Source organism: Mandrillus leucophaeus, unplaced genomic scaffold (genome assembly GCF_000951045.1).
Source record: "Mandrillus leucophaeus isolate KB7577 unplaced genomic scaffold, Mleu.le_1.0 Scaffold782, whole genome shotgun sequence".
In the NCBI taxonomy this organism is placed as follows: domain Eukaryota; kingdom Metazoa; phylum Chordata; class Mammalia; order Primates; family Cercopithecidae; genus Mandrillus; species Mandrillus leucophaeus.
In genome coordinates this window covers 327,439-351,138 of record NW_012108497.1, presented here as the reverse complement: position 1 = coordinate 351,138, position 23,700 = coordinate 327,439, and the positions used below count along the sequence as shown (strand labels likewise).

At 51.1% G+C, this 23,700-nt stretch overlaps 1 protein-coding gene across 1 annotated transcript in view; it reads left to right on the top strand.

The window, feature by feature from the left end:
- Positions 1 to 23,700, top strand: part of COL23A1 (collagen, type XXIII, alpha 1) — a 108,173-nt gene that overhangs the window by 38,073 nt on the left and 46,400 nt on the right. Inside the window, exons 6-8 of the mRNA XM_011967059.1 lie at positions 15,379 to 15,519; positions 16,318 to 16,404; positions 19,604 to 19,678. Of these exons, the coding sequence (XP_011822449.1) occupies positions 15,379 to 15,519; positions 16,318 to 16,404; positions 19,604 to 19,678 (303 nt within the window). The remainder of the gene's footprint in view (positions 1 to 15,378; positions 15,520 to 16,317; positions 16,405 to 19,603; positions 19,679 to 23,700) is intronic.

Here is a 23,700-nt window from a genome sequence, read left to right as displayed (position 1 = left end):
CCCAGAACTCCCCCTGCCCCGTCCCCAGCAGTTTGCCCCCTTCACCCAGGGACTCGTCCCTAAGCCCCTCTGACATCATCTTCACTACAGTCATGCTCAGCTCTGATGGCCACCTCTGATGGCCACCCCAGAGGCTTTGCTGTCTTTCTCTTTCTTGACCCCCACCCTTGGCCACTCCCCCATGCTGGGCAGTCCCGGGTGTCTCAGCTACGCTTCCCACCTCGTCTGTGACCCTGGCTCCTTTGCCATTCTCACAGGACCCACCTGCCCTGTGAATGAATCTTCCCTGGCCCTCTCCTCTCCTCTGTCCCACAGTCTCCCACTCCTGTGACGCTGACCATGTCCTCTCTCTGCCTCCAGCCACATCCTCCCCACTGGGTCCCCGAGGTTGGACATTGCCCTGCTAAAGCCAGCATCTCCCCCAGCTTTCTTCCCTGGGCTTCCCCATCGCAGGGAGGAGGCATCTAGCCACCTGCTTCCCTGTGTAGACACCTGGCTCCATCCTCGATCCCTTCCCTGCCCATGCCAAGTCCTCGTGAGCCTTCTCTGCCATGTCTTGGACCCGTGTCCTGCTCTCTGTTCTCACCGCCGTGGCCTCCTGCAGCTCTCATCGCCCCCGACGCCATGCCCCCACCTCCAGCCTCACCGTGGATGTCCAGGGCCCTCCAGCTTCTGAGCCTTCACTCTTATGTCTTCCTGCACCCAGAACATCTCCTCTACCTGGACTCCCACCCCAAGATCATTACCCTTTGTCCTTTAAGCCCAGCTCAAGCATCTCCTCCAAAAACACCTCTAACCGTTTTGTCCAAGAGGTGTCGCCTAGCACTTAGCAGAGGCAGCCCCCAGGCATGTAAATGCAGGGAACAGCGAATGAATGAATGCGCTGCCCCTAAGCAACGTCACAAGGTGGCCGTGGGGACGAAGCCAGGCCAGCTCACCACCAGGAGGACCCCAGGCTGACTGGACCCAAGAGGAGGCAGTGGCAGGTTTTCTCCAGGCCTCAGACTCTTCTCCCTGGAGCTGGGCACAGGCTTTCTGCCTCCTCGTTCCGCTGGGTTTGCAGGGTCGCGTTCCTTACACAGAGGCCCTCCAGATACACTGCTTAGCGCTCACCGGCAGGAAGCACCCTTCGTGTCTCTTTCTGCCTTGACTTCTGGAAGCTGAAGCCTGTTTTGCGTTCAGTAGCTGGAGCTTCCTTTAGCTTCTGTGTGTAATCACCCCAGACCCTGCCAAATACACACTTTATTACTCCGTTCTTATTTTCACCCTCGTAAAAGGTTTTATTGCCTTTTATTATAAGTTCCTGACGTGATTTTTGGAAGGGGATGAGGAACACAGAGTCGCTTTTTAGGGCAAAGTATGATATTATTCAGCTTACTTCAAACTCCATTTAACTTATGACTCGACTTTAAAACAACCTCAAAGTCAAGGAAAGACAGACCCAGTGGGTCCCTGGCCCTGTGCTGGGCTCTTTCAAGTCCTTTATCTCGTGCGATCCTCAGAGCACTGCAGGATAAGAATATGTTATTATACCTACTTGCTGATGAGGAAACTGAGGCTCCAAGGGGTACAGTACCTTGCCAGAGGCCAGCTGCTGGCCAAGGGGTGGGCGGGATCCCACCCCCTCGTTGTTTTTCCTGTGCGGTGTCCCGATCGTCTGCCTATCCAAAAACAGTGAGCTGCACAGAACAGATGTGCCTCTCTGATTGGCTTGGCTGGGCCTTGAGTTTCTTTCTAGATAGTTACACACATACGCACATCCTGGCTTTTTGCCTTGCCTTGTATAAAGAGGCCTTTTTCCTGTGTCCCTTGGGAGAAAGGCTTTTTTTTTTGGTGGGGGGGAGACAGAGTCGCTCGGTCACTCAGGCTTGAGTGCAGTGGCACAGTCTCAGCTCACAGCAGCCTCTGCTTCCCAGATCCAAGTGATTCTCGTGCCTCAGCCACCTCAGTAGCTGGATTACAGGCATGCGTCACCATGCCCGGCTAATTTTTGTATTTTTAGTAGAGATGGCGGGATTTCACCATGTTGGCCAGGCGGGTCTCGAACTCCTGGCCTCAAGTGATCCACCCGCCTTGGCCTTCCAAAGTGCCGGGATTGTAGGCATGAGCCACCGCACCCGCAGAGAAAGGCTGTTTTTGCCAGGTAGGGCAGTGCCTGGCTGGGATGCCTTCCTGAGGCTGCTGCAGACCTGCAGATAGGGTGGTCCTGCCTGCCTTCAGGGCAGGGGCCTCCCTAGCTCCGAGTAGGAGCTCCACAGTCCTGCAGTGTTTCTGTGTCTCTATCTGAAATGGAACGGATTTCCCGCCTTCCCCTGGCTGGCTTCTTAGCTGGAGAATCCCAGAACTGCGCCTGCACTCTGGGGTCCCCTTTCTTTCTAAGGGCCTTGGGCAGGATCCTCTCTCCTCCCAGACCCTCCTATCCTCAAGAGTGTCCGTCACTCTCCCCTGCTCCCACAACACTAGATACCTCCCTGCATCTCAGCGCTTCCCACACCTGGGGCGGTGGCCTGGTCTGCAGAGTTGTCCTGCTTCTCCACCACAGCATGGGCTCCTCAGGGCAGGGCCTGGGCTAGGCCCCCACTCAGGAGATGGTCCATAAATGCTTATTGATGGGAAGGAGGAGAGAAGGGAGAGAGAAGGAGGGCCTTGCGGACAAAAGAGGAACACAGTTAGGAGACTGCTTGGCCAGTGCCTACACAAACCTACAGAGACAAATGGAGGCACTGCCAGCTCTCCACAGCTGCTAGCCTTGCATCGGCAGTTTCTGTGCTAGGGCCTTTTATCTGCCCTGTCCCCAAGAAACTCTTTCTAAAAAGCCAGTGGAAGAAGCACTTCTGGAGTGGTGGAGTGAGGAACTCTGAAGATCTCCTCCATAAAGGAGCAAAAACAATGGAGAAGACTGACCTTTTCACAACTCTAGAAACGAACATAAGTTTTGCAGCAGCCCAAGAAATGTTTATTCAGGAAATATCTGAATCTTGCTATTAATAAGAACAGTGAGATTTGTAGCATTTTAATGTTCTCTCTCAAGCTCCATGGTAGCCTTCAAAAACAGCTTTAAAACCCGTGCATGGCGCACCCCTGTAATCCCAGCACTTTGGGAGGCCGAGGCAGGTGGATTGCTTGAGGCCAGGAGTTTGAGACCAGCCTGGCCAACATGATGAAACCCCATCCCTACTAAAAATACAAAAATTAGCCAGGCTTGGTGGTCCATACCTGTAGTCCCAGCTACTCAGAGGCTGAGGCACAAGAATCGCTTGAACCCAGGAGGCAGAGGTTGCAGTGAGCTGAGATTGTGCCACTGCACTCCAGCCTGGGCAACAGAGCTAGACTCTGTCTCAGAAAACAAACAAGCAAAAAAAAACCACACACACACACAACCCAGCAATGTCACAACCACGTACTTGTTTGTGAAAACTAGCAACCGCTGGAGGAAGCAGAACAGGTTGGAAGCTTGCAAATGCCCATCCCCAGAGAGTTGTCACTATTTGACTTGTCAGGCAGCTCCGTGGAAAAGTACCATGCTCAAGGCTTGTCTCTAGGTGGCCTATGCACAGCGTGCTCAGAAGGAAGAGCCCTGTCCCCAGGGTGCTTAGCAAAAATAATCAGCAGCAGTTGTTGACCATTGAAGCTGCTCGAGGTGATAACACCATGGATGACTTGAAAACTTAAAATAGGCCAGGCGCAGTGGCTCACGCCTGTAATCCCAGCACTCTGGGAGGCTGAGGTGGGTGGATCACGAGGTCAGGAGATGGAGACCATCCTGGCTAACACGGTGAAACCCCATCTCTACTAAAAATACAAAAAATTAGCCGGGTGTGGTGGCGGCACCTGTAGTCCCAGCTCCTCGGGAGGCTGAGGCAGGAGGATTGCTTGAGTCCAGGAGGTGTGAGCCAAGATCGTGCCACTGCACTCCAGCCTGGGCGACAGAGCGAGACTCCGTCTCAAAAAAAAAAAAAAAAAGAAAAGAAAAGAAAACTTAAAATAAAAATATAGGGAATGAGATGTTCAGAGGAGCTTTGAAAAGCTCCAGCTTATTCTTGGGTATGTGGAAGGCACATGCATGTGCAGGGCTCTGTACATGTCCATTAAAAACCTGTCTTAGAGCCCCACTCTCACAAAGTACCATAACTGAAATGAAAACTCAGTAGAGGGCTTCAACAGTAGATTTGGGCCAACAGAAGAAAGAATCAGAACTTGCACATAGGTCAGTTGATATCATCCAGCCTAAGGAACAGAAGGAAAAAAGAATGAAGGAAAATGAACAGAGCCTCAAAGACACTATCAAGTGTCCCAACATAACACATAATGGTAGTCCCAGAAGGAGAGAAGAGAGAGAAAGAAACAAAGGAATATTTGAAAAAAATGGCCAAATCTTCTTAATTTTAAAGAAAACCATGAATCTACGCATCTAAGCTCAACAAACTCCAAGGATGATAAACTCAAAGAGATATATACCTAAGCGCATCATAGTTGCACTGCTAAAAGCCAAAAAAAAAAAAGAGTGAATCTTGGCCAGGCATGGTGGCTCACACCTGTAATCCCAGCACTTTGGGAGGCCAAGACAGGAGGATCACATGAGGTCAGGAGTTCAAGACCAGCCTGGCCAACGTGGTGAAATCCCGTCTCTACTAAAAAAAAAGAAAAAAATAAAAATAAAAGTTAGCCAGGCATGGTGGCACGTGCCTGTAGTCCCAGCTACTCAGGAGACTGAGGCACGAGAATCTCTTGTACCTGGGAGGCGGAGGTCACAGTTACCCAAGATCATGCCACTGCACTCCAGCCTGGACAACACAGTGAGACTCTGTCTCAAAAAAAAAAAAAATATTGAAAGCATCATCAGAGAAATAGCATATCACTGTACAAAAAAAAAAAAAAAAAGAAAGAAAAAAAGAAATAGCATATCACAGAAAAGGGATGCTCAATAATACTAGTAGCTGGTTTCTCATCAGAAACCATGAAAGCCAAAAGGCGGCAGTAGGATGACATTTTCAATAAGTGACAAAAGGAAAAAAAACTATCAACGAAGAAATCTATACCTGGCAAAACTATCTTTGAAAATTGAGGCCAGGCACGGTGGCTCACGCCTGTAATCCCAGCACTTTGGGAGACCGAGGCGGGTGGATCACGAGGTCAGGAGTTCAAGACCAGCCTGGCCAAGATAGTGAAACCCTATCTCTACTAAAAAAAAAAAAAATAGAAAAAATACAAAAAATTAGCCAGGCGTGGTGGCACGCACACGCCTGTAATCCCAGCTACTGTGGAGTCTGAGGCAGAGAATTGCTTAAACCTGGAGGGACGGAGGTTGCAGTGAGCCGAGATCATGCCGCTGCATTCCAACCTGGGCGACAGAGCACGACTCTGTCTCAGAAAAGAAAAGAAAATTGAAGGAGAGTAGCCAGGTGCGGTGGCTCATGCCTGCAATCCCAGCACTTTGGGAGACCGAGGCGGGCGGATCACCTGAGGTCAGGAGTTCTAGACCAACCTGGTCAACATAGTGAAGCCCCCTCTCTACTAATAATACAAAAATTAGCTTGGTGTGGTAGTGCATGCCTGTAATCTCAGCTACTCGAGACGCTGAGGCAGGAGAATCGCTTGAACCCAGGAGGCAGAGGTTGCAGTAAACTGAGATCGTGCCACTGCACTCCAGCCTGGGCGACAAAGCCAGTCTTGGTCTCAAATAAAAATAAACTAGAAAAATAAGAGCAAACTTAACCCAAAGCAAGCAAAAGAAAGAAAATCATAAAATCAGGGTGAAAAGAAATGAAACGGAAAATAGAAAAACAGTAGAGAAAATCAGCATAACCAGAAGTTGATTCTCTGAGAAGATCAACAAAACTGACAAACCTTTAACTAGACTGACTAAGAAAAACAGTGGAGTCTCAAATTACCAAGATCCGGGCTGAAAGAAGGTACATAACTAGCAACCTTAAAAAAATGAAAAGGATTAAAAGGAAACACTTCTAACGATTGTATGCCTACAAATTAGATAACATAGGCGAAATGGACACATTCCTGGAAAGACACAACTGCCAAAACTGACTCAAGAAGAAGTCAAAAATCTGAATAGACCTGTAACAAAGAGAAAGATTCAATCAGTGATCAAAAAACGTTTACAAAGAAAAGCCCAGAATCAGATGGCTTCACTGATGAATTCTAACAAACACTTGAAGAATTAATAACAATCTTTCGCAAACCCTTTAAAAAATATAAAGGGAGAGAACACTTCTCAACTCATTCTGAAGCAAGATTAACTCTGATACCAAAACTAGACAAAGACATCACAAAAAAAGAAACTATAGACCAATGTCTTTTATGAACACAGACATAAAAATCCTCAACAATACAAGCAAAGGAATCCAGCAAAAGGGTTATAAACCGAGTGGGATTTGACACAAAAATACAATGTTGGTTTAACATCCAAAATCAATCAATGCAGTACATCATATTATTGAATAAGAGATAAAAACCACATGATCATCTCAGTAACTGCAGATAAAGCATTTGATGAAATCCACAACTTGTCATTATTTTTAAAAACCGACTCAGGCTAGGCACAATGGCTCACTTTGTAATCCCAGCACTTTGGGAGGCCAAGGCAGGCAAATCACTTGAGGTCAAGAGTTCGAGACCAGCCTGGCCAATGTGGTGAAACCCCATCTGTACTAAAAATACAAAAATTAGCTGGGTGTGATGGTGCATGCCTGTAGTCACAGCTACTCGGGAGGACAAAGCAGGAGAATCGCTTGAACCTGGGAGGCAAAGGTTGCGGTGAACTAAGATCGCGCCTTTGTACTCCAGCCTGGGTGACAGAGCAAGACTCCATCATTAAATAAATAAATAAATAAGTAAATAAATAAGTAAATATCTACTCAACAAATCAAGAATTTAAAAACAAACTTCCTCAACTTGATAAAGGGCATCTATGAAAAACCCACAGCTAACTAATAGCATACTTAATGGTGAAAGACTGAACGATTTACCCCTGATATCAGGAACATGACAAGGATGTTCACTCCTCTGCTACTACTATTTAACTTTGTGTTGAAGGTTTTAGCCAGGACAATTAAGCAAAAAGGAGACATTAAAGACATTCATAAGGGAAAAGAAGTAAAATGATCTCTATTTGCAGATCTCTCATGCATAGGACATTCTAAAGAATCCACATCTGGCACATGTACCCCTGGACTTAAAAGTTAAAGAAAAAATAAATGTTCCCAACCTCGAGTGAAAAAAGATATTCTTTCATATTTTTTCTGAATGTTTACTTTTTACATTTGAATCCTTAATCTATATGGAATTGATTTTTTATATTCGGTTTGAGATACATGTATAATTTCATTTTTCCCCAGTTTAATTTTGGTGAAGTCCAATCTATCAGTCTTTTCTTTTGTACTTTGTGCTTTTAGTTATATCTAAGAATCAATTACCTAACTCAAGACCATGAAGATTTATTCCTGTTTTATTGTAAGATTTTATAGTCAAATCAATAGGCTAACTTCCCATCTTAACAACTAGAAAATGAGGCCAGGCATGGTGGCTCACACCTGTAATCCTAGCACTTTGGAAGGCCAAGGCAGGTGAATCACTTGAGGTCAGGAGTTCGAGACTAGCCTGGCCCACTCTGCTCCTTTGGGGAAAAGTCCCTAAAGGTTGTTGTCTTTATTCTGGGAATGGGTTCAGGCTTTTGAGAGCTGGGAGCCAGGGTGTGGCATCTTACCTGAGCTGGCTGAATGGGAGAGGAAAAGAGGCTCAATCAGGACCAGGGAGAGCAGGTCACAGGCAGAGGGGAGGTTAGGAGTCCAGGGGCAACAGAGAGGAGCAGGTGTGGGACTGTGAGCAGGGACAGTGACTCTGGCAGCCTCAGGCCACTGAAGCTAGCCCTCACCTCCTGGTGTGTAGGCCTGGCCCCTGCCAGGCTGTGGGAAATACTCCTCTTGGTTTGCGTTTCAGGAAGGCTGGACACGCCCTTTGGGAAACACTGGAGACACAATTGTTCCCAGAGGGGCTGAGAGCTGAAGGTGGGCGTCGGGGGCTCCCAAGACCACCACGCACCTCTGCTTACCTGGTAACACAGCAAGCAGCTTGCCCACCTGCTCCTAACCCCAGGGTGTGAGTGGGCAAGTTTCCCAGTTTGAGGAACTCTCTTGGGCCACATCCATTCAGCCCAAGAGGCCCCAGAGTCATCAAACCCTCTACTTCATCAGGTGCTTTCACCTATTTCCCAGGTCATCTGGCTCTTACTGAATGGCTGCCACATTCCTGACAGCAAAGTCAGTGGAACCATCCTATGCTTGGAACATGCGTTTGAAGGCCGTGCACGGAAGGGCTGGGCCTCGGGGCACCACCTGTGGTCACCTGGAAGCCCTGCAGCCAGCTCACTTTCTAAGCAGGAACCTCTGGCTGGCCTGGACCAGCCCCTCTGTCTCATCCATCACTCTTGGATGCCCAGCTTGCTTCAGGCCGTACAGTCCATCTCCAGAGGCTGTGGCAGCCACAGCACAGACCTAGTACATGAGGTCAAGTGCAGAGGGCTCCGAAAATGCGATGGCGTCCAGGCGCTCTTGCCCTTTTCGGCCCTCATCCATTCAGCAGGTGCTGGCTAAGTGTTTGTGCCTGCCCAGCTCCCATCTGAGCAGCAAGGAGACAGCAGGAACTGGGCAGATGTGGTCCCTCTCAGGGAAGTGCCTTGCCGGAGACTGACAGAAACAGTCCCCGCCCCACAAGTAAATCATCACTACCGATTGCAACAAACGCATGGAAGGAAATAACCAGGGAAAGATGACAGAAACCAGTGCGGGGAGGGTGGGGGACATCTTTGTGTTTGACATCTCTGTTTGTTGTTTGTGGTTTTGAGATGGAGTCTCACTCTGTTGCCCAGACTGCAATGCAGTGGCCTGATCTTGGCTCACTGCAACATCTGCCTCCCAGGTTCAAGCGATTCTCCTGCCCCAGCCTCCTGAGTGGCTGGGATTACAGGTGCCCGCCACCACACCCAGCTAATATTTGTAGTTTTAGTACAGATGGGTTTTCACCATGTTGGCCAGGCTGGTCTCAAACTCCTGACCTCAGGTGATCCACCCTCCTCGGCCTCCCAAAGTGCTGGGATTACAGACATGAGCCACTGCGCCCGACCTTGTCTTTGACATCTTTGGATGTCACCGTTGTAGAAGGTTTGTCCAAGGGAGCGGCAATGGAGCCATGCCATGCCGGCTGCAGGAACATAGCCGCTGTGAATGTCTAAGGCTGAAGGGAGCTGGCAGCTTGGGGAACTGAGAGGGAAGGGTGGAGCAGAGCACTGTGCCCAAGGGCACTGGAGACTGGCAAGGACTGGGCCATGCAGGAAGGCTGGGCCAGGAGTTTTCGTTCCATGTGCCGTGGGAAGCCCTGGAAAGGGGTTGGGCATTTTTTAAATGCCCCTTTGGCTGGTGGGGTTGGGTACCCAGGAGAAAGAGTCAGGTTAGGAGGCTGTGATGATGGTGCTGGCATGAAGCAATGGTAGCCTGGTGACATGGTGCCAGTAGGGCCCAAGAGAAGTGGTGGGCTGTGTGTTTTAAAGTCCTGTAGATGAGCTTGATGTGGCCTGTCCCACTAGCAAGGAGATCAGTCTCCGGAATGCCGCCATTCCCACTCTGCCACCCCCTCGGGAGACCATGGATGGTGCCATGGGTTTAGGGTCCTGCGGGACTGCCTCTGGCTGGACTACCGCCTCACCAGCCAGGTGACTCAGACACACCACACACCCTCCCGGGGACCTCAGGGGAAGCTCAGTACACGTTAGAGCTCTTTCTGCCAGAACAGTTTCTCTCTGCCCAGGTCAGAAGAGGACGTGACCCTGGGCATGGCAGCCTTTCTGGGCCTCAGTTTCCTCATCTGTAAAATGCACCTAGTGAGGTTGAAGCAGGGGTTACATGATGGTCTGGGGAACGCATTCATGGAGCCGCCAGCGCATGATGAGTGCTCAGCGAGGGAGCGATGGTTACTCTTACAGCCCCTCGTTCGTCTCGTCTGGGCTGCACCTCTCGCCAGTCCCCAGGGCTCTGCTCTCAGGACCTCAGGCTCTCGGAATAATAATCCCAGCCTGAGCTTCCCTGGAGGCAGCTTGGACATGAGTGTGAGGAAAGGCAGCAAAAGCTGGGAGGAGCAGACAAAGACACAACTTTCTCCCGCCACTGTCAAGTTCAAGTGTGTTGACGCTTTTGACTCCGTGAGCCATACACAAATATCCAGTGGTGTGAAAGAGCCCAGGGTGAGAGGTCAGTCTCTGCCACTCCTGCCCTCTGGCCATTCAGCCCCCCTACTCAGAAGCAACCCTGATGACCACTTCCTTGCACCCACACCTAGAGATGTCCTGTTTATACAAACAAAGGTCTACAGATCATTTTTACTACATGCCATTCTATACCCTTTTAAAATGCAGCAATACGCCCTGGAGATCGTTCCATCTCAGAACTTACAGAACATTACCTTTTTCACGGGTGCATAGTATTCCATTTGCAGCTGTACCATCCTCTATTTAATCAGTTCCATCTGTGCCATTTCTAATACTTTTACTATCTCAACACTTCTGTGATGAGGACTGTTTTTATACCCCTCTGCTTTTACATATGTGATAACATAGCTGCAGAATACATTTCTAGGAGGAGAATTGCTGTGGCAGTCGGCACATACAGTTTAAATCTTATTAAGTATTGCCAGATCACTCCCTAGAGAGAAGGCTCCGGTTTGTCCTCTCACCAGTGTGTAAGGTGACTGTCCTCATTGCCCTTCACACAGTAGGTCATGAGACTTTTTTCATTTTTTCAATCTGATATGATCATAATTCTAACCTTCGCTTCTTTTATTATGAAGATTAGCACTTGTAGCTCCAAAAGTTAATCCTCGTTCATAATCCAGATATTTCAAGGCTATTTGTATTTTCTGTTCTGTGACTTCTTCATTCATATCTTTGGGTATCTTGTTTCTAGTGAGTTGCTGGTGTTTTGAGCGATGTCTTGTAGGAATGTTTTTATGTCAAGATATCTAGCCTTTGTGACCTGAGTTAGATATATGTCTCCTAGGTTGGCTTTGTTGTTGAGCCAGAGTCTCACTCTGTCACCGAGGCCAGAGTGCAATGATGTGATCTCAGCTCACTGCAACCTCTGCCTCCCAAGTTCAAGCAATTGCCCTGCCTCAGCCTCCCGAGTAACTGGGATCACAAGCACATGCCAGCACAGCCGGCTAATTGGTTTTTTGTTTTTTTGTTTTGTTTGGTTTGGGTTTTTTTGTATTTTTAATAAAGACAGGGTTTCACCATGTTGTCCAGCCTGATCTTGAACTCCTGACCTCAAGTGATCTGCCTGCCTCGGCCTCCCAAAGTGCTGGGATTATAGGCGCAAGTCACCGCGCCTGGCCTAGCTTGGCCTTTGACTTTGCTTCCAAGACTTTCTGCCTTGTGGACATTTTTTGGGTTTATATGGTTGGATCAGGCCTGTCTTTTGTGGCTTCTGGATTACGAACCATAGGTGGAAAAGCCTGCCCTCTCCAACGCTAGAAAGGAATATTCCCACGTTTTCTTCTAGGATTTTTATAGTTTTCTTAACCTGTAAAATCGTTGATCCTTTTGGAATTCATCCTGGTCGATGCTGAGGCAGGGATCCAATTTCATTTTCTCGTGGCAGCTAGCGGTTATAACACATCTCCCCCTGCTGTTCCCAGGGGTTCAGGTGTGGAGGCCCTGGGGAGGGGGCTAGGCAGCGATTTGGGGAGGCAGATCACCAGGTGGAAGGCACCACTGGGTTCGGGCCTTTGTCTTAGGAACAAGACGGTGAGGAGGGAAGTGCCAGGATCAGATCTGCGTTTTGAGAAACGTGACCCTGGCCCCAGTATGGGAGACGGGGGTGGTGATGGGGCGTCATTCTTGAAGCCATCTCTGGTCCCAGGTGCACCCATCTCATTGCTAGTCGGTGCCAGCCCCTGGGTCACCAGCCCTCTCTCCCACAGTGCTTCTGGGTGAATTCTTATGAATCTTGATAGCCACATAGAAGCCCCTTACACAGCCTGGCGTCTGGACTCCGTGGCCTCCTCTCCCCTGATAGGCTTGGCCTCCTCTGACCACAACCTCTCCCTCCCGAGGTCTCTCCCGATATACATGCAGCATCCACAAATTCTCAGTTCACAAATTCCAGCCCACTCCCTCTCCCTGACCCCTACAACCCTTCCGTCTCCAGCCTTCGGATCCATGGATCCCAGCCCCTGGCCCCTCACCCCTCCAGCTGGAATCCTGCCAGCTGCCCCATGCCAGACCTCCCTGCTCCTCCCTCCTCCCTCGGTCCCACTCAGCAAAAGCCCCACCCCGGACTGAACCCAGCCCCCTCCACATGCTCCACTCCAGTGTGTACCGATTACCCAGCTGGAGAGGAACGCCCCCGGCCCCCATGGCTCTTTCTGCCGCCTGGCTGAGGCCACATTGTCCAACCCATTCAACCTCTCCCGCTCAGTCCGCCAACGCCTCCTGCACTGTCATCACCTGAGGCTGACAGCCTTGCTTCCTGCTTCACTGGGAGAGTTGGCACGATCAGAAGAGAACTTGCCTGAACTCCCACCTCCATGGCACGTGCCTGGCAGCACCAGGCACTCTTCCTCCTGCCGTCTCCACAGATGGACTGTCCAGGCCCCCATCTGTGCCAGCGCCAGGAGCCAGCCCTTCTCACATCCTCAAGAACGTTGCTCCAGGAGTCTCCCCTTCTCCCCCGACGCCGAATCCTCTCTCTCTGCTGGACCACTCACATCCTACAAACGCGTGGCCATGTCACTCATCCTAAAGAAATACCCATCGCCAGGCCCCAGCCCCACAAAGCCACTGTTCATTTCCTCCCCTTTGCTGCAGAGCTCCTCAAAAGCACCCACTGTCCGCATCCCTCACCCCCCTTCTCTCTGAATCCCTCTCCCATCAGACCCCACTCCTGTCACTCCCTAGACATGCCTCTGCATTGCTGCGTCCAGTTCCTGGTCTTCTTACCTGGCCCATCTGCAGGGCGGTTCCTTTGCCCCGTGCACAGCGATCGCTCCCTCCTGGGACACTTTCTCTACTTCGCTTCCAGGACTTCCTGATCTTCTCTTTACGTCCAGCCGTGCCACGTGTGCCCAGCTTCTGACCCCTTCAGCCGAGCCTGTCCCACCACTATCTCCCCACCGCTGTTGATGGCAGCCCCATCCTTTCAGTTGCTCAAGCCAAAACTAGGGAAATCCTTTGGCTGTGCTGTCAGAATCAATCCAGAACCCAACCACGTCCAGCACTTCCACTGCCACCACCAGCTGTGAGCCACCGTCCTCTCTCCTCTGCACCATGCGGTAGCCTCTGCGTTCTACCCCTGCCACCCCACACCGGGGGATCTTTAAAATGTGAGCCAGGTCACATCCTCTCTCTGCTCAAGGCCGTACCCAATTGCCCCACCTCATTGCCCCTCTGAAGCCGCCTCCCACTGTTTCTTGCTGTGAGGGAGAGAGCGGAGGAAGGGCAGAAATAGAAGGGGTGTGCGACCAAGGTATGGCTTTGCCATCCGAGGAATTAGAGCGTGTTTCAGAGCTGTTGGGCAGGACTTGTGTGAGAGGGCAAGTGTGACTGAGATCCAGAGGGACTGTGGATGGGGCCAGGCTCTGGGCAATACAGAGGGGACAGTGGCCTAATTGAAGGTGGGTCAGTTCCTCTGAGTTAACCTGAAGGCATGGAGAGGAGGGCAGGTGCAGGAGCAGGTGTGGGTGCAGGTGCAGGAACAGATCGAGGGGGAGTGGCAGGTGGAAAGGCAGGTACAGGTATAGGCATAGTTGCAGATGCAGGTGCAGGCACAGGGGAGGTACAGATGCAGGCGCAGGCTGAGGTGCAGGTACAGGCACAGATGTGTACAACCGGTGTTGGAAAGACAATGGTGAACCTATCCGGCAGCTTTTGTTTGCTTTGGAAAATAGGAATCAAGGTCATTTTGAGGAGTCAGCTCGATGGGATGTCCAGGTTGCCAGCATCTTGCTCTGCTCTGCCTCTGATCTAGACTTGGGGAAACCACTGTCCCCCATGTCATCATTCTTGGGTATGAGTACATCAGTGTTTCAAGCCAAAAATCCTTGTCATCTCTCTCCTTCCTCTATGTACCGCTACCGTGCGAGCCCCGTCTCTCCTCTGACCAACATCTCCTGAGTCTCCGTTCCCCCCTTCACCCACCAGCACCTGCACAGGGACACCTCGGTGCATCTCCAGGTGCACTCTTGTCCCTCCCCATCACTCCTCCATGCAGAACCCTTCACTGACTCCCCTTCACCCTTAGAACCAAGCCCCCCAGACCATGCCATGGAAACAAACCCCCAGGCTTGGCCGGCCCTGCCTTCTCTGGCCCTCCCTCGCTGCAGCAGCCTTCACTTCTCCTGGCTCCTCAAAAGCCCATGATCTTGGCATGTTCTGAGCTTGTCCATCTCTGCAACACTCCTCCCTCCTCTTTTCTCACCCTCTGGACTCGGCCCAGCCTGGGTCAGGGCCCTTGTGCTGTGCTTGGAGCTTCCTGGCCTTCTCCCTGTGTAGATGTCCTCTTCGGGATCTGTCTGCTTCATCAACATTCATGAGTCAGGGCTCTTGCCTCTTGCACTCACTACTGGTCCCGTTAGTTACCCCCATGGCACCTGGCTCATAGTTGGGACGTATAAATCATGCTGGTCACTAACTACTGGGTGCTGCCTCCCTGTGTAACCTTGAGTGAGGTTTGGGGTCTGGTTTGCCAGCGGCGTGGCTCAGTGCACAGCGCCTAGGGCTGGTAGAGTTGGGAGACCTCCTTCCATCCAGCAGGCGCTGACTCCACCCCTAATCAATGATGTGGCCCCACACAAGTCACGGCTCTGTGAGCCTCTGCGTTATCCGCTGTCCAATGGAGATGTTCATCAGACCTCTCACGAAAGCTGGTTGGGAAGGTCAGATGCAATAATGGGTATGCTACATGCCTTGCAAGCTGTGAGGTGAAGCCCCCGTGGGCCTCATCAGGGTTCTCTGTGAGCCCTCATCTGGTAGCCAAGTCTCAGCCACAGCCCCAGCCCCTGCTACTCCTCATGCATTTCTAACCCTGGGGCTGGGCAGCAGGAACCCCTCCCCCAAAAAAGCCTGTTCAGCCACACCCATCTGCTGTTCCTCCCAGTATTCTCTCTGTCCAAAACGTTTGCTCCCCCTGTTCTCCCCTCAGGAGAACCAGAGCTTGTTCTTTAAGTAGGAACAAGTTCCGATTCCTACTCAGCGCGAGAACCCGAAGCTGCCTGGTGACATGAGTGCCTGCACCCATGCCTGTGGGAATTGTCACCACCAACCCCGGGACCACCCCGGGCTCTCCAAGAGCAAAGGTGCCCCTTCTGCTCTGCCCCCAGCTCCAGGCCATGGCAGGAAACAGCCATGGCAGCATCAAAGCCTTCCAGGGAGGGGTGGCCAGGAGCCGCGCTGAGGATGGGCGAGGGGACTCTGCCTTCCACGCTGACTGTGGCTTCTCTGCTTGTTTTGCAGGTCCTCCAGTAAGTGTCCTGGACTGTGCTGTCTACTTCTGAAAGATAAGATGTTCGGTTTTCTCTCTGTTGCAATTCCATGAACATAATTTTGGTTAGGGAGGTGTGTCCTCAAAAAAAATCAGTCCTATTAAAAAGTGGCCAGGCATAGTAGCGCACGCCTGTAATCCCAGCACTTTGGGAGGCCAAAGTGGACAGATCACTTGAGGTCAGGAGTTCGAGACCAGCCTGGCCAACATAGTGAGACCTCGTCTCTCCTAAAAATACAAAAATTAGCCCGGCGTGGTGGCGGATGCCTGTAATCCCAGCTACTCGGGAAATCAAGGCATGAAAATTGCTTGAACCCAGGAGGCAGAGGTTGCAGTGAGTCGAGATGGTACCACTGCACTCCAGCCTGGGCAACAGACAGAGCAAGACTCTGTCTCGGAAACAAAAACCAAAAAATCGTGTGTTTGGGGGGAAAAAATCAGTCCTATAGAGGAGTCATGTTGTTTTTTAATTTGTAGATGAATGCAGGCACAGAATTCCACAGGCCTGACCTGCTCACTGAAACGTTCTGTGACCATTTTCCTAGCAAGAGAGCCAGCGCACAAGCCTGGCTGTTCCTTGCCAAATCTTGGGCTCCCCTTGGTACACAGAGATGCTAGCGCCATGCCCATAGGTTTAAAATGCTCTGTGGCAGTTGATGTTTCTAAATGCTTCAGTGCCCCGTGCTTTGGCAGAAAGGGCTGTAGAGTCGGGCAGTTGTCCCAGGAATGAGTCGGGCTTGACCACTAGACCCTGGGGTTCATTTTTCTTCTTTGCCAGAATGTGGATCAGACAGCTGAGACCTTACGAGCACAGCTGGCTGGTGAGGGCGTTGCATGGGAGCAGGAGGGAAATGTCACTGCATTTGTGAGGGGTGTGAAGGGTATGAGGGAAGCACTGGGCGGCTCCCTTGAACTTCTGGCCGGCCAGAGGCAGCTTTGAATGCAGGGATTGCACGTGGCCCTAGAAATCCCATTCATCCTCCAGGGCAAAGGATGCGCCTGCCTTTGATTCACGCTGTCAGGTTTTCAGAGCCCGATAAATCCCAACTAATCCATTCAGAAGCACACTGACAGCCAGCCAGAGCCCAAACCAGCCTGCTCAAGGAATTCCTTTCAGATGAACCATTTTATTTTTTACTTCCACATACCGTGATTCATTTCCCGGTCGGTGCCCTTCGGAATCTGGGCTTCTCGGTGCATGTAGCCCCACCGTGAGCCAAGCAAGCCAACAGGATTGTGTCGGTTTATTGGCCTCAAGCGATGTTTGGCAGCAGAGCCCCTCCTGGCTGTCTCAGGGAGGCTGGCCTGCGTGAACTTGCGGAAGTACCTAACGCCAGGGGCTATGGAGTGGTTTTTGTTTGTTTTTTGTTTTTTGTTTTTCTTTTAACTTGGCAGTGAAAATATTAAATGGATTAAACAAATGCAGAAATTCTCGAGCTGCAAAACCTGCAAGGGTCTGACCGGGGAGATGGTGCCACACTTTGGCACCCAGGCAGGGTGGTCACTGCTCCAGGGACCAGAACGAGGGGGCAGAGAAGCCTCCAGCCACAGTGAACACTCCCCATAGTCCTGGCTTCTAAGGTTCGCTTTCTTGGTTCACCCCATCCCAGTGGCAACTGAGAGGAAACAGGCTGACTTCCAGGCCTCTCGCAGGCCCAGTTTAAGGAGCATTTGCAGTTCCTGGCTGGGTCATGTGGCTGTGGCTCCACCCTCCAGAACCCCACGTCCCCACGTGACATTTACCCTATGCCTGGCCAGCGTGGGGAGGACATTCATGTGACTATGTCTGGGACCCTGATGAAGCCCCGAGGCTCCTGGTCCCACCAGCCTGGCCCTCCGAGGCAGGAAAGGGCTGCTCTGCCCCCAAGACTGCTGGAGCCCTTGAGTCCTCCCCTCAGAGCAAGTCACCAGCCAGCTGTCGGGGGGTGGTGTGGGACTGGGCCCTGATTGAGCTCTAAGTGCTGCCATATGGTTTCTGCCGAAAGTCTGATTATTAATGATGTATTAATTACCACAGGGGCAATCAGGACGCGATGGCTACCCGGTAATTTGTCATTTATTTTTTGCTCTCTTCGCCCTCTTCTCTTAAACCAATATTCTTTCCCTGAGCCTTGATTTAACTCTGTCTGCGCTCCTGTCTCCTCCTCTGCTCCTCAGCAGTAGTGGCCTTTCTGTGGAGGGGGTTAGCGTGAGCTCCGGGGAGATAAAGGCTGCACAGATCTCCAGGGCTGCCCTGGAGGCAAAGCAGAGCACCTCGCTCGGGTGTCTGGGTGGCACTGAGTCCACCTAGCACTGCTTCTTCAGTAAGTCCAGCCCCCGCACTGTGGTGTGCTCCACTGGACAGGCTGGGCCTCTTCCCAGTGGGCAGAGGACCTGTCCCAGCCACCGCTCCTCGTCGTCACTCGATAACAGGAGACTGGCTGGTTCCAGTTTGGCCTTGTGGTGTCATCCCTTGGCAGATCTCTTTAAATGAACCCAAAAGTTAGCGCATTCTTGGAATAGACGTCCCAGCCCAGGCCAAGTGAGTGCCACATCAGCAGCAAGGCACAGTGTGGCTGTGCCACCGCCAGGTCCTGCGCGGGGGTTGAGGGTCATGGCAGCAGCATCCGGAGGTCCTGGGACATCGGAAAGAGCAGGGGGATCCCAGCAGAAGAGGAGATTGGCAGGGCCAGCAAGGGAGGGGTAGATTCATTCTGTGCCTCCAGGGCAGGAAGACGCAAGGAGGGAAATGCTGGCTGATTCAGGGGCTAGATCTGTGCAGTCAGGACGGCTGGCAATGAAGAGGGGTGGTCCCTGGTCCTGCAGTGGAGGAGAGGAGTCCAGACCCAGCACCAGGGAGACTTGGCATAGGGGGTCCACTCTGCTTCCTCCTGGCTGAGTGACCTTAGAGAAGGTGCTCACCTTCTCTGAGCTTTAATTTTCTGCTCTGTGAATGCAGAGATGAAGGCACAAAATGTGTCACAAACGCACCCTCCAGGACTTGGTGGTAACTCTGCGGAACACTGACTTCATGCCAGAGTGGCCCCGTACTGGGCTGAGTCAAGTTTGGGATCTCCCAGGCAGTCAGGGCAGCTCCCCCAGCAGCAAACAGCCTGGCCCCTCAGACTCCGCGGGAGTAAGAATGCCATGTGAAAAACAGCCGTGACCACCCTCATCCCACGGCACACACTGGGGTTAGGGCCCTGCCACCGTCCCCAGCTGCTCTTCTGACTAGGCAGGGGTCAGGCTTCCGTCTCCTGGGCACGGCAGCCTGGACCTTTGGGTGTCCAGCGTCTTGAGGAAGCACAGGCTTTTGCTGCAAAGTTCAGCCCCGTGTCTTGGCATTATTCGCTGTACCAGCACCAGCCCGGGAGGACCGGAGACTAACAGAACCACTCCTGGCACGACCCAGTTCCCTTCGCCCCGGTTACTCTGTATTCACAGGTCCAGAGGGGAGAGGGTGGGGAGTGGGCGAGCAGTTTCCATCCCCTCTTGTCCATTGTTTCCTCTGAGCAAACAGTGACCCAGTGGTCCACAACCTCGAGCATCGGAGAAGATGCTGCCTGCGTACCCGGGAGAGGGGCGGGGGCTTGTTCTCAGCCACACCAGAGCAGCTGCCAGGGTCTGCGTCCCACAGAGGCCTCTTGTCCCTCACTCCTTCCTCCCGGGACCCAGCTGGGTGGGGTGGGCAGCTGGCCCTGCGGCCGACAGGCAGGAGGCTGGGTGTGGATTAAGTAGCTGGGCATGGTTCTCATCTCTGCAGCTTACTCGCTGTGAAGCCTTGGGAAAGGAAAGCCCCTTGGCTTAGAGCACCCAGAACGTGAGTCAAGGCAAACCCGGAGCTGCTGTCCCTGGGGCCGTGACAGGACTGTCGGGAATTAAAGATGAAGTTGAGTGTGGAGGTGGTATCGGGCTCCCTCACACCTGGGCCTGGCCTGGAGAAAGAGCGCTGTCACTGTCGGGGCTGGGAACGGAGAGATGAATGTGTGTGGAGTCCCGCGGGTCCCCCTCAGGCTTGACACTGGGAGTTTTCTTGGAAGGAAGAGAGTTGGGGTCCAGCAAGCCCCCCCACTTCCTGTGTGTAGGCAGCTCTGGCAGCCGTGCCCCTGGTCCTACCAGCAGCTCCCCAGTCACTGGGAAGCCTGAGCAGGCTGGGCCTGGTGAGGGGTGAGGGGACCCTGTCAAAGTCTCTAGGAAGCTGGTATCACAGCCCATGATGGCCTTCTTCCTGAGGTCACCCAGCCCCAGCTTACACACAGACCTCCATTTCCACACGGAGGTAGGTGTCTTCCCTGGGTGGGCTGGATTCAGGGCATTCATGTGGCCAGCACCAGGAGCAAGCCCAGCTGTGCGCCTCCAAGCCCCTTGTTCTCACACCGCCACCCGGGCCATTCCTTCTGCGAGACCCACAGGGTGGGGCAGACACCCCGCTCAGCTTCCCCTGCAGGAGGAAAAGCAGCCGCATTCGAGGAAGGGGGGATCTTTTGCAGGCTCCCGGGGCCCAGGTCCTGAGCAGAAATTCCTATCTCTTGGCCTGTGGAGGACAGGAGGGCTCTGCCCAGCTCTCAGCCTGAGGTATATTTGCAGATGGCTCCATGTGGTCATCCCAGAGGCTAGGGTGACTGCCTCCTGCCGAAGGGCCTGGGCCGCCTCCGAGGCCCGTCATGTGCAGAGGACACCGTGGCTTTGAGTCAGTCACCTGCGTGGACTTGGGCCGGCTACTTGACCTCTGGGGCCTGGGGAGATGACACCTGCAGAGCTGGGGTTAAATGAGTGTCAGGCACAGAGGCCACATCCAGTCCTGTGTGTGGCAGCCCTTCCGTAAATACCGCCGTCTTTCCTCATCGTTGACAGTCTCAAGAGAAGAAAAGATGGGTTTCAGAAAGCGTTCTAATCTACTCAGTATAAAATTGCAATATTTGGAAAAACAACTTAGAGAATGGTCAGTTTTAGAAAAAGGTTTTGTTTGTTTGTTTTCGTAGCTTAGTAACTTCTGGACCGGCCTCGGGGAGGACTTATTTTTCTTTCTCTTTGTGCCAGTGTCTTATCCCTTTGTAAGAGCGAGGATAGAGTCCGGCCGGGGGCGGTGGTGGAGACTGTCGGTGCTTTTCTGTATTAACTCAGGCCAGTCCCCTCAGCTGAAGCCAGGTCCGTATGTGGACCTGATAGGAGTGGCTGGAGGACACGGGGCATAGAGGCCACCCACATCTGTGGGCAGGTTGTGGACTTGAGGAAGTCAGAGCCGACAAGGGCCCGGCTCGCCCTGTCCATGCCCTCCTTGTACAGAGGCTGGCCTGTCCTCTCTGCTCCCAAGGATTCATTAACAGCCTCTTCTGATTACAACAAAAAGCATGTTTATTGTAAAACATTTGGACAGTAGAGAAAAACACAAGGAAAAAGCATCTCTAATTCTGCCACTCACAGATAAGTCCTCTTATCTTGGTGATTGTTCTAATATTTCTTATATGCAAGTTTGCTTTTATATTTATTGCCTTTAAAATAGAATTACAAGTGCCTTCTTAGCACAGTAGGCAGCACGTTAGTCTCATAATCTGAAATACAATTATATTGGACTTTTTTTGTACTATTTTTTTCACTAAATATAGCATGAGACTTTTCCGCATCATTAAAAATCCTTAGAGAATGTAATGGCTACATTGTATTTGTTCCGATATATCATTTATTTAACTAGTCTCAAAGTTAAATTATTTATATTGACAATTTTTCACCCTTACATTCAACATCCTGGGAATAAATATAGCTTATTTCCATGATTATCTCCTTAGAATAAATAACTAAAAGTGGAATTGCTGCACCAAAGGGTTTGCACATGTTTAAGGCTTTTGATGTGTATTGCCAAATTGCCCTCCAGGAGACTGTACTAATTTACATTCCCACCAACAATGAATAAATGCTGCATATTTCCCCAAATGCCGGCCAACTGTGGGTATTATACTTTTAAAACTACGCCAATATAAGTTTTAAAATATATGCATATATGTATGAATATTGTTTTAATTTAGGGCGTATTTTAATTAGAAGTAGTCAGAGATTAAGCTAGTTTTGATAAGGTTTGTGTAATCCTGTCACCTCGTGGTAAAGGTTGGAATTGCAGGCATAGAGTTTAAAGAGGAAATCACCCGTGTTTAAGACCTTTTGGATCCCAACTGGTCCAGGGACAGAAGACATCATGGAATCAACAGCATAGGGATAATGCTTAACTCAGAACATTGTGAATCAAAGGTTGGGCCTTCAGAGGAGCCCTAGGCGCAGCACGCTTGCATTTTGGGGTAGAAATCAGTATTTATGTTGATAAAGTGATTTTGCCGTCTCAGAAATAGGAGGCTTGGCTGTGTTCAACAAATCTGATGGGTGTCATACCCTGGCCTGGGCACTGGGGTAGCACAAAGATGGATCAGGCCCAATCACAGTCTTTGGAGAACCATATGGGAATGGGAGGTTGCCCTGGGAGACAGAGAAATGAATAATTAGAAGCTCAATGTCATCTTCCTGGAGGTATCTTGTTTATTACAAGCCCTTTTTTCTTCTCTAAGCTGACTTCTGACTAAGATGAAAGCACCTGTCACTCATGCAGGGCTTAATCTTGCCTAAACTTTGACTTTTACACAGAAAACATTAGACCTTCTCATCTCCTATTTACAATGTCACAATGTTGGCTTTTCCTCTTCTTTGGTAGTTTGATTGTCTTAACTCTTAACATTAGGCTTTAGTGACCTTCTGGTTTGTTTTACACATTCAGAAACCTATTTAAACGTTTCTTAGATATCATTTAATGTGCTGTAAAGGGAATAAAACAAGGATATGATGAGAGTGTTGGCTGGGTGAATGGACAGGTACAATTTGGATTAAATAATCAGAAGGCTTGAAGTGAGATTTAAATGATGAAAAAGCTGCAGAGATCTTGGGGGAGATCCCGGCAGAGGAAAAAGCAAGTGCGCAGGTCATGAAGTTGGAGCAAGCTTTGTGTGTTCAGGTACACTCAAGGTCAGTGTGGCAGAGTGAGTGAGCAGGTGACAGGGAAACAATAGAAGGTGAAGCCAAAGAGGTCTCCCAGAGCTGCACCAAGTAGAACCAAGACAGAGGCAAGGGCTGGGGGATGGGACTTGACTCTGTGTTTATAGAAATCACTTGTCCTGGCTGGGCGCGGTGGCTCACACCTGTAATCCCAGCACTTTTGGAGGCTGAGGCGGATGGATCACTTGAGGTCAGAAATTTGAGATCAGCCTGGCCAACATGGTGAAACCCCACCTCTACCAAAAAAAAAAAAAAAAAAGCAAAAACTAGCTGGGTGTAGTGGCACATGCCTGTAGTCCCAGCTACTTGGGAGGCTGAGGCAGGAGAACCACTTGAACCCAGGAGGCAGGTTGCAGTGAGCCGAGATCACACCACTGCACTCCAACCTGGGTGACAGAGCAGAGCGAGACCATGTCTCGAAAAAGAAAAAAGAAAGAAATCACTTGTCCCCAGAGACAAACTACCAAAGAGCCAGAGATCCCCTCCTCGCGATGCTTCCTTTGGGAACAGAGAAGAAAAACTGTCCCCCTTCATCTCCCAAAGCCCTTCCAGTGTGCCAGTGAAGCAGGTGCAAGTATTAAGTGCTTGCTGGGTGCACACTCATGCATGCCGTCCCACCATGGGAGGCTAGTGGTTTCAGCCCTACCTGACGGATGAGAAATCTGAGCTCAGAGGGTGACAGGACTTAGCTGAGACACAGCCTGCTTGCATGCCAAAGGCTGGATTAGCACCCAGGCTATGTGACCCACTCCCTCACACCAATCAGCCGGCCTCTCAAGCTGTCTACGTGAGCAGGGCCGGGGCCAGGATGGTCTGCGTGTTGGCAGGAGAGTGCTTCTCAGACCACCCTGAGAAACGGATGCTTGGAGTGGATGTTTGGTTTCTCCTCCTCATACCTATCTGTATCCAGCCCAGCTGCTCCCTTCCCAACTACTGTATTCCACCCCTGGGATCAAATTGTTAGGATGCTTTCCTGCTTTCCAAAAAAAGAAAAACAAAAACTAAGTCTAACTTAAACTTAAAAGTCTATTTATTCATTTCACCGCCTCTCCTATTCCTCATTCGTACCTCCATTCGCACCTCCGTGTCATAGCCATTATTAGAAATCAGGGGGCGTGGCCGGGCGCGGTGGCTCATGCCTGTAACC